Genomic DNA, 10,384 nt, shown 5'->3' with positions numbered 1-10,384 from the left:
GAAATCCTGAAACTGTGTTTTAGACTGACTGGCTCTTCTCACGGCAGAGTAGCAGATTTGGACATACCTTTAGGATGGGACTTTCTGTGCTGCTCTGGTGGTCTATTGGCCCCCTCCAGTGGTCACACCTGTACAACGTGCTAATGCGAATGCACAGTAGCATGCAGAGAACACCTCTTTAAATATTTACCTCGGCTACGTCAAGTTTATTTTTAATAACTTTGATGGCTGTTTTCAATTCACTATCCAACCATTGTTTGTTCTGCTGTAATAGTTACAGTGCTCTCTCATGGCAAAGAGAAAAATATTCAAATAAATTGGTTCTTTGCGAAGCTGGTCCTATCAGCAGTCCAACGTTTATTGCAAAATAGTAGAAATATCTAGCATCAACTTCCTCTGACATACTTTATCACCAAAGTCTCTGTATTTTTATTTTATATTTGTATTTTATGTTTAAGGCGTTGTCAAAACTAATACATGTTCTGATATAGCCTCATTTACATGGTATATGCAGTAGTGTACATTTGGTGTAGTGTATCACCAGTTTCATGGGCACAGCCAGTAGCCAGTTCTCTTACCGCTAGCTTTACCCTTTCATTACATTACAACCACATTACACTACAACATTGTCCTGAAAATAAAACCATGCATTGTTTTGTTTTTACGGAAATGAATACAATGTCTAATGCAGTTACTGATTAAAATAAAATTGCATTTGAAGTTTTAACAAGACTATATTAGCATGACAGTTTTAGTATTCGACACCGTAGGCCTAATTAGATCCACAGAAGTAGAGATGCAGGTAACTATAGCAATTAATATGTAACATGTTTTATTGACACGTGTTGCAGACATCTTGTGCACAAACTCATTAATCTAAAACACAATCATAAAATAAATACAATTATTTTGGAGATATTCGTTGAAGTAAACACTTCAGCAAAACCTATGTGTTTGCAGTGCTTTAGAATGACCGGGGGGAATTGTATTAGATGTTTTTAGATATAAAAACACCTCATATAAAATATCTTTCTCTCTTGTATTTTAAAACTATTAATTCCAGAATCATACATCGTGTGCTATTAAAACAGCCTAGCACAGAACAAGCAGAGCAATAAGATATAAGATATATAATAAGATAGCAATTCTTCAATGAAAACTCAAATAAAGTTACAGGCTAACATTAGACACCTCCTTTATACACTGTGTATTTAAAACCCAACAGGCTCCAGGAAGGCGGCCTGTGTCCTCTATTTCAGGACCTTTTCCCCCCTGTTGGGGGAAGGTTGGCGGGATGTTTGTGGTAATAGTCTGGTGGGGTGGGGTTGGGGCTCGCATTCATCCCTGTAGGGACATAATACATGTTCTCCAGGTAGCTCTGGTCGAGCGGTGGATGATTCTGGGGCTCTGGCTTTGACTGACCAGAGGGATTCCTGTAGCTGGCCCCAGGCCCACCTGCGTGCATTGTGGCAGAGGCCTCAGGGTATCGGGGTGGCTGAGGCTGGGTCTGGGGGTGGGCTTGGGGAGGAGGAGCTGCATAGGACATGTACTGAGGAGCAGAAGCATACATGTTGGGGTTGTGGAGAGATGCGTAAGGGGCTGCTGCGGGGGGATACATGCCCAAATGGGACATTGACTGCTGCGGGATGAGCACCTCCACATACTGGCCTGTCTCTGGGTCAAATAACATTTTTCTTAGTGGCTGCACAGGCACCTCAATGTAAAAATACTTTCCTGTTTCAGGATCTAGGAGCACTCTGCGAGGTCCATAGCTACTCTCTGAGTACAAACTTGAGCTGTCGCCTCCATATTCCGAGCCATAGGAGGGCCCAAGACTTTGAGGGCCACACAGGTACTGGTGATCCATAGGAGGCAGGCCTGGAGAGTTGCTGTGGGCCGTATCGCTATAAGGAGCACCAGCAATTGGTGGCTGCTGTTGCTGGGGGGATCTGTGGACAGGTGGTCGCCGAGGGTCAATATGCTGGGGGGGCTGCAGCGGGGCAGGGCAGGGCTGCAAGATTGAGGGGTGGGGAGGGCAGGGAGGAGGCTGGTGGAGAGGCTGGTGCATGGCCGGTGGCTGACCTGGACCAAGAGGGCTTGATTTCGGAGAGCCTGGCTGGTAGCTCATTGGCTGAGCGTCAGGTCTGCACTGGTGGAGACGGAGAGGGGGTTGAGCCCCCGGGTAAGGGAGGGCCTGACCTGGAGAGTGTGGATGGGCTGGAGGGGTAAGGTTATGGGGACTGTGGTGATGGTGAGGAGGGGTGACACCAGGGTGGGAAGGGCAGCCAGCTGTGCACAAGCAAGGAGGAGGGCGGGAGGAGGGTTGATAGTGCCCCCTCCTGGAGGTCAGATCTGGAAGGATGAGGGGACTGAAGCTCTCTCTTTCGTCGTAGCTCGGAGGGTCGTCTGAGGCATAAAAAAGCAGGTCTTGTGTCCTTTGGGAGAGCTCGCTTGGGGGAGATCTCTGGCAGGGCTGGTGTGTGTATCCTGCCACTTGTGTTTGGGAAACACCTGAAAGTTGTTTTGTATTGTTTGAAGTTACCGCCATGTCTTGTTCACGAGGGTATGCTGACCTGGAATACTGGTGTTGGCTGTCTGGATACATAGCAGCTGCCTGGCTTGGCCTGTTGGATCCAGCTGCTTCAGGTCCAGGGACAGGCTTTGGTTTGGGGTCGGAGACTGGACACGGAGCTGAGGTGAAAGCTGAGCCAGTGGCTGATATTGGCGCTGTAGGTAAGGTTTTAGGTCTCTGTGTATATCTAGGACTCTGAGGTGAGACCTCTGGCTTTTGGTGCTGACCTCTGTCATTAGATGCCTCTGTCTCTGATGCTGTTGACTGGTTTGAGAGATTAGAGATGGTGGTTGCTGTTGCTTTGCAAGACGGGGGTTTGAGGCTGGATACTGCAGACACAGCAAGTTTTCTTGCATAGCTTGATGTCGATGTGAACTCATTTGAGAGCTTTCTATAGATTGTCGGTGAGGACACAACAATTGTTTGAGACCTCTCATCATTTTGTGGCCTCACAGTTATTGCAGACGGTCTCTGCACTTCACTTGGCATTGCAACTAAATCGGCTGGTTTAAATTTGCAAATTGGTTTGGGAGGCACAGCTGGCTTTTGAGAAGTTTTAGCTATAGATTTGACCTCAATAGTTTGAGGTCTGCTGTTTCCTGTAACGCTTGTGGATGCCTGTTTCTGTGTTTCTTTAGACAGCGACTTGACCTCAATGGCCTGTGGTTGGAATTTTCTTGCTGCAGGGGACCTTGGGGGGAAAGTTGGATCTAGTCTTTTCACCGCTTCAAAATCCCCAAGTTCCTGGTGTTTAGCTGGAGGTGGTGTCTGCTCCTGCGCGTTTCTTAGCTGAGACGGACATTTTTCCTTTGCAGTGTCTTTTATTGTAGGCTGACTTGTAATGCCCTCGTCTTCTCTGGCCTTTGGAAGGGTGTGTGTGTTGTCAGACGCAGCCGAGGGACAAGACGTGGTGGACGAGGAAGAGAACGTCCTCTCCCTACGAGACTCGGGCCGACCTCCATGTGAAGGACTTGCGATCTGAAGGGGGATCTCCAGGGAGTTCACATGTTTACGTGGAACCCCTTTAACCTCAGTTTCAGTCATGTTGCCCACTACTGCTCCAATGTCAGCTTGGTAGCCCTTCTCCTTTAATAGCATTGAAACTGAGTGGCCACCGCCGGGGGTAGTGGGTGCGGATGAGTGTAAATCAGCTCGAGCTTGGAGCAGGTTGGGAATTCCTTCATGGACTGGAGATCCAGATGTCTTGGTCTTACTGGATCCATCTCTTATTATAACTACAGCAGTGGACACCTCTCTTTCCTTACTTGGCAGTTTGGGGAGGCTGCCGAGCATTGGAGGTTTTATCTCGGCCTTAAGCCCCACAGATTTCTCCTCATTGTGTGACTCTTTATGCACTTCCGTCACATCCTCTTGTGTTTTTTCCGATGCACTTTTTACATGGTTATATGACTTTGAAACTGCTGTGTCTTCGGTTGTGTAGCTCAGTGCGTTGTTGTGTGATTCTCTGCTTACCTGTGTGATGAGCTTCTGAGCAGCCTCACGTTCATCACCAAGGCCTTTCTTGTTGCTTGACGATTTGCTTTTGTCGTCCTTCCAGCAAACTGCCTTGTATTGTATTTGCATCGGCTGTGGACGAGACAGAGAACTTCCTTTGCTCTGAAGAGGTGAAGATGTGGTTTGCAGCATTGATTCTTTCCCCTCGTCCTTCTGATCCTCTTTCCTCTCCACCTGGAACTCCTCCTCCCTCTCCTTCCTTATTATATCATGCCTTACATCCCTCTCTTCCTGTGTTGGGACCTTTTTCTCCTTAAATTCTTTTCTTTTGTCCTGATTAGACATGTCCATTCCTTCTTTGTCCACGTGGGACGGCATTACAGCACTAGTTGCTTTGAATGACAGATTATATGTATTTTTTACAAGGCGCCTCACATCTCTAACTTTGTGAATGGGGACCTTAACTTTATTATTCCCATTGGCTTCTTCTTCCTCATCTACCATAGCCTCTAGCTCGTCCTCCTTCATATCTGGCAAAGAAGCCCAAGGTTTGCTTTCTGCCTCAGGCGTGAGACAGACATCTAAGGAGGCTTTCTTTTTCTCCACAGCTCTGATAGTAATATCTTGTGTTTGTGACATATAAGCGCCCTTGGCATCCTGTTGCAGTTGGCTATGGTCCTCTGTGTTTTCACATTCCTGGTCTCTGCTTGTCCCCCTGGCCTGCATGCTGCTGGCTCCTGTGGCAGGAGGAACTCCTGAGTTCCTGACGGTGGCATTTGCTGAGTCACCACCCTCCCCTCGGTCCCATGTCTCGCTCTCATCAGCTCGTTGTACTCCAGTTCTTGACGGTTTACTATCAAAAGGCACTTTCAGTTCTGTTCTCCTTTCAGATCTTAATGAGTCTGCATTTGTGCTTTGAGAATCAGCCTCCTCACTCTCGGTCAATGAAAAGTTAACACTTCGGCTGCTGCTGGATGAACTTGGCCTATTACTGCATCTTGTTCCAAAGCTTTTTAGTGGGTTGGATTCATCCTTTGTAGTTTCCTTTTCTCTCTCAGTGAGACCCTCAGATAGAAAACTGTGACCTGACTGCAGACTGGAACTGAGATTTCGTGGGTCAGGTGGAGGTGCCTGTGCACTCTCTGTTGGTTGTCGGTTTTCCTCAAAAGTGGGGCTCCCTGCTTCTCCTGCCTGCTCATCAGGTTGTTTTTCAAAAATCTGCATCTTCTTGGACAACACACTCTTGATGAGACAAGTGGCCTTCTTTGTTTTAGTGCACGTTTCATCGAGAGAAGCAGATTTCTGGAGTTTGGATTTCCTTTTATTTTCTTGATGGCTGCGTTCAGAGGTGTAGCATTCTGGCATTGCTGCTGGTGTACTGTGTTGTCTCATGAACTTCTCCCTGGAAGGAGTCTCTAGAGAGGGACTCTCCCCCGTCACTGGTAACCCAGGACTACTATTTTCACTGCCCTCATCCTGCTTCCCTTCAGCGTCACTCTTTTTCTTCAGCTGGATCTGTCTTTTTGGCACTCCTCTTCTCACCCTCCTGAAGTCCTCTCTTTCCACGGCAACATCCACACACTCAAAGCTGCCCATCTCATAGCTCTTTGACGGATCTAGGCTCTCTGAGTAGTATACAGGTGGCTGCTGGAAGGAGAGTTCATTATTGTCCAGCCTAGGAGCAGAACCCCTGAAGTCTGCATAGGCCGGCCAGGCCGTGCTGACCCCAGCAGGACTCTCCTGTGTAGATGGTTGAGAAACGTTGGTAGATGAACGGTGGCTGGAGTTGTACATGTCAAGGTAATCTACCTCAGGGCTGGACAGGCTGCGGAAAGCCACGTCTGTGAACCATTTCACCTCATCGTCCGCCTCATCAAGCTCACTTCCCATGCTGGAGCTGGAACTCCGGCAGGACCTGTGTGCGGCCACGCGTCCAGGAAAACTGCTCTTGTTGTGTGGCGCAGGAGGTTGACGGCGTCTGCTAGAAGCACCACCCCTGCTGTCTTGTTGGGAAGCAAGTCGAAGCAGACTCTGTTGTTGCTGTAGCTGCCTGGCGGTAAGCAAGCTTTCCGAGTAGGAATGCGCTTTTGGCAGTCCCTGACGGGTCTCTTTGCTTGTGGGAGCTGTACTGCGACTTGCAGGCCCTTTTCTATTCCTGGCATTGAATGACAGTTCAGCCTGTTCCCCTCTGTAACTGGCGTCCCACTGCCCACCCTTCCCCTTTTCAGGAACCCGCTCCTCCCTCTGCTTTCTCTGGCTCTCTAGCTCCCTATCAATTTTCCTCTGCCTACATACCTCCCTTTCGTCCTCTAGCTGCATTTCCCTTTTCATCTCCAATTGCCTCCCTTGCCTGACCCAATGGGCCTGGGTATTATTGTCAACGTAGGCAACATCAGGGCATTCCCTATTTGTCTGCACTTTCTTCAAATTACAATTGGGTGAGGATGCTACAACCTGGGAGGGGCTACAGCTTCTGTTCTGCCACTGTCTGTATGGTTTCTCAGGAGCTATGATGTGGACAGGTGTAAACCTGGTGAGTGGCGGAGAGGGAGTCCGCCTTCCGTTCACATGCTGGGCCATGTCCTCTGTTGTCCTTTCCCCGGTTTCACCTCTAACTTTGGCTGACAGCTGTCTTCTGGCAGGCTCAGGTGTACAGGCTGATTTTAATAAGCCGTTGCTTTCAGAAGTTAGTGGATACGTAGAGGATTTCGTCTGAATCAAGGTTTCTTTTTTCTGCACAGGTGAGATTGCTTCCACCCTGTGGACAGCTGAAATACCTTGACTCCTGTCCTTGGAGACTAGACTATTAGGAGAAGGAGTATATATTTCACTGGTTAGATTTTTAAAAGTGTCTAGGTTCTGACCAACAGTGGGGGAAATTGTTTGTTTTTCCTTCTGGAAACTTGAATTATGCTGAAGGTGTGCCTCCTTTAGTTTTGCTTCCTCCTCTTTGTTTTGTTGTTTAAATGAGGGTGACACACTCTCTTTGGCCAAATGTGTTGGGTGTTGTTTTTCTGTAATATCAACTGAAGCGGAATCCTCCTCAACCTCAGGTGTATTTCGTAGAGGAGGAGTAGGCCAGGTACAATGAGGGTTGTCCTCAGTGGAGAGGGTCGTTTGTGAATTCCAATGATAGCTTTGTTCAGGGGATGGGGCAACAGGTGATGGAGCTCTACTCTTGTGCTGATTCTTGTCAGATGAAGGGGTTTGATATCTTGGCTCAGTCGAGGGAGTGTGGTGCTCTGGTGAAGGTGTTTGATAGCTGGCTTGATGCAACACGGTTACTTCTGGCTGCAGGTCAGAGCTTGTGAGTCCTGATATACGAGGTGAATCACTTGGTGAACTGGTGGACTCTGCTATACTGCTCTGTTTACTGTCTCTGTGGGGGGTAGGGCTCCTTGCTTCAGGGGAAACAAGTGTCCTATCAGGTTGGCGGGTGGAGAGACGAGAATGCTCGGGAAATGGGGGAGTGTCCCTGTCCTCGGGCTGAACAACAGAGTAAGAAATCCCTGTGATGTGAGGGGACGAAGTGAGGCTTCTTGATGAGGAACAGTCAAAGTGAAGATCTAGGAAAGGAGATGCAGGAATTATTTCCACTTCGGAAGATGACTCTCTTTCACCGACCTCAGGGGAAGAAGCTGTAATCCTAATTTCAGGTGAGGGAGCTGTATGTTCTTGCTCTGTGGGTGAGCAACTGCTCGTAATGTCAGATGATGGAGATAAGCTATAACTCACCACAGGTGATAACACCTGGGTCCTGCTTTCAGGAGGTGTTAAAATGTGTCTAATTTTATGCGAGGGGTCAGGAGACGGAGTTTTATCAGAAGTCGTGGCACAGAGACGGCCAGGTGAGGGAGCTGTGTGTTTCAATTCAGGTGAAATTCTACTCTGCACAAGCTGAGGAGATGTTGCAGGTGAAGTAACAGGTGAGGGCGGTGTAAATACAGCACTGACTCTTGTGTCTTGGCTCTGAGGAGTAGTCGTATCGTCTCCTCCCGCAGTGGAAGGATCTGAAATCAGCTCAGGGATGTGGGAAAAATCTCCGTTATCAGGTGTTGAGCCTCTGCTGAGGAGATCAAGCAGGAACACCCTCCCTCTCAGCTCAGAAAAAGGAGAGGATGCTTGTGAATCCGAGGAGGAAGGCCTATTTTTCAACTGAGGTGAGGCCAGTGTTTCTCTGGACTGGGGTGATAACTCTGTAATACTGGCTGAGGGTGAAGGAGATAGAAGTGTCGCTCCAGAGTCAAGCGCCGATTCTGTAGAATCCAGAGAAAACTCGTTGGATGTGGGACTGCTGTGTTGATCAAAGCAGCAGCTCCTGGGCTCGAGGGAACCTTGTGGGACGCCCAACTCGGGTAACAACTGGGTGTTCACTGATTCACAGGAAGATGAGCTGACACAGTTCCTGGGCTCAGGTGAGGGGCTTGGAGTTACAGACTGAACTCTATCTATGGAAGAGGGAGTGGTTCTTCTTGGATCTGCTTCTGGGTAAGCTTTTCTGGGACTAGGTGATGATGGTGAACATCTTTTTTCAACTGGGGAAGAAGATAAGGATAACGCGCTTCCCTCTATACTGAGCGTAAAGGGGCTATTATGTCCAGGAGAGGGTGTGCTCTCACCAGTGTTGAGGACTGATGACGATGGGCTTGCTGTACTAAATTGAGGTGTGGGCGATTTACTTTCTGGTTCTAAATTTGGGCTTCTATCGTCGGAAACTTCTGTAAGCCCTGAGTTCCGTCCCTCACCCGCCAACTGCGTCCTCTTTGAAGAATCCCACTGCAACAGGGGACTGTAAACCCTTTCTCTAGAATCTTCAAATCCCTCCTCGCCTTCACTGGAGCCCGGTGCAGTGTGGTAAGAGCCCGAGGAGTCGTTCAGATCATCCGCCAGAGGTGAGGCAGCAGCTGACCCGTCCACCTCCCTACGGGGAGGAACAAAAGCCCCCCCAGCAGGGCTACTTGAGATGGAGGGTGGCTCACAGTCGTCTCCAAAAATGTCACAAAGGCAGGTGGTCTCGGAAATGACACCGCGCTGACTTGGCACGTTAATGATGTCGAAGATTTCAACGTGGTTGGGGGTGCCGTCGCGATGGCACAGGGAAAAGGTGTTGCGGGGTGCACTTCGCAGGAAGGAGTAGCTGTCCCCCTGTAGAGTCCAGCTGTCCATCGCTCGTCCACCAGCTCCAAATTCTCACTGTGGCCCGTCCAGTCTGCTGCTCTGGTCTGCTTTGGGCTCAGTTCTTGGACTTGAAGCAAGATATCGTCACCTGTAGGGTGTGCAGCTCATTCAATTAAATCACGGGGAACACTGATTACTATCACTATCATGTAAAAGCTTACAGGGGCTGAACAATCCAATGCTTCAATCCTTTAAAAATACACATTTAGCTTTTAACCCTAAATGTCCAGGGCAACAGCCCTATACAGGGATGTTGTTCACCTCAAAAGGGATTTAGAACAGAAATGTAACTGTTGGTATCTCCTCAAAAGCAATAGCAAACAACTTATAATTAAAACATTCAGCTTAAGCAGACTATAACAGTTGAAACATTGTGTGTGTGGTTAAAACCTGACAAGATATCTTGAATTACAAAGACAGAGATGTATTTGTTTTATATTGAAACGGACAATGGTTGGATTAGTTCAGGCATATAAATACTCTTCATTTAACTTTCCACTTTCCGTTGGTGTAGGATGGCAGGAGAGAGAAAACCTGTTCCCCACGAGAGCAGAGAAAGACGGAATTGGTACTTTACCTTCGGCCAATGATGAGGCTCTCCCTGGGGCATGGAGTTCCTCTGTGTTGCAATGCCTGCTCCTCATTCGCCAAACTGTCTCAAAATCCGCAGCACATTCAAGACCCGATCCAGGACTGGGAAGCTTTGGACAGCCCAGTCTGGCAGAGCCACACTGGCTAGACAACTTCAGAATGTAAATGCACTGCCATGTATCAGACTTGAATAGAAAAAGCAAAGGGAGGCATCTCAGGCAGACCCATTACATCCTCCAATGCTCCCAACTCTATTTTTGCCCCTCCCCTTTGAGCTGGCCTAAGGGAAATGGCCTACAGAGTCTAACCTGTATTTTTCTTTTTCTCTGGGCTGGGGTTTGGTCGGCCATTGGCTTGCCTGTGTGAGTTGGGCTGGGAGGGGGTCGGGGGGCGGTGCCTGACGGGGGGGTTATAGTTAGCAGCAGGTGCTGATCCCGCCAGGATAGATGAGTGTGCCTGGAATCTGACACTTACAGCGAGATCAGGCTCATCTATTTATAGACCCATACTATCAGGGCCAGATAGCCATAGCTTGAGCCGATGGGGACGCTGGGGGGTCTGGGAACGCTGGTGGGGAGAGGTTGACGT

The 10,384-nt window shown here is 48.6% G+C and overlaps 1 protein-coding gene across 1 annotated transcript; it reads right to left on the bottom strand.

Moving 5' to 3' along the window:
- Window positions 1-342: 342 nt before the first annotated feature.
- Window positions 343-10,044, bottom strand: si:ch73-43g23.1 (serine/arginine repetitive matrix protein 2). Its single transcript, XM_037462277.2, has 2 exons — window positions 9,783-10,044; window positions 343-9,293 (listed from the first exon to the last, which is right to left on the bottom strand). Exon 2 carries the CDS (start codon window positions 9,191-9,193, stop codon window positions 1,256-1,258), a length of 7,938 nt encoding a protein of 2,645 aa, XP_037318174.2. The 5' UTR covers window positions 9,194-9,293; window positions 9,783-10,044; the 3' UTR covers window positions 343-1,255.
- Between the last annotated feature and the right edge of the window lie 340 nt (window positions 10,045-10,384).

The sequence above is a fragment of the Pungitius pungitius genome, chromosome 2 (genome assembly GCF_949316345.1).
Source record: "Pungitius pungitius chromosome 2, fPunPun2.1, whole genome shotgun sequence".
Classification (NCBI taxonomy): domain Eukaryota; kingdom Metazoa; phylum Chordata; class Actinopteri; order Perciformes; family Gasterosteidae; genus Pungitius; species Pungitius pungitius.
This window is presented reverse-complemented; position numbering and strand designations above follow the sequence as displayed.

What these genes read in the sequence shown, in the direction of transcription:
- si:ch73-43g23.1 (XM_037462277.2), bottom strand. Translation starts at nt 9,193, where the DNA reads ATGGACAGCTGGACTCTACAGGGGGACAGCTACTCCTTCCTGCGAAGT.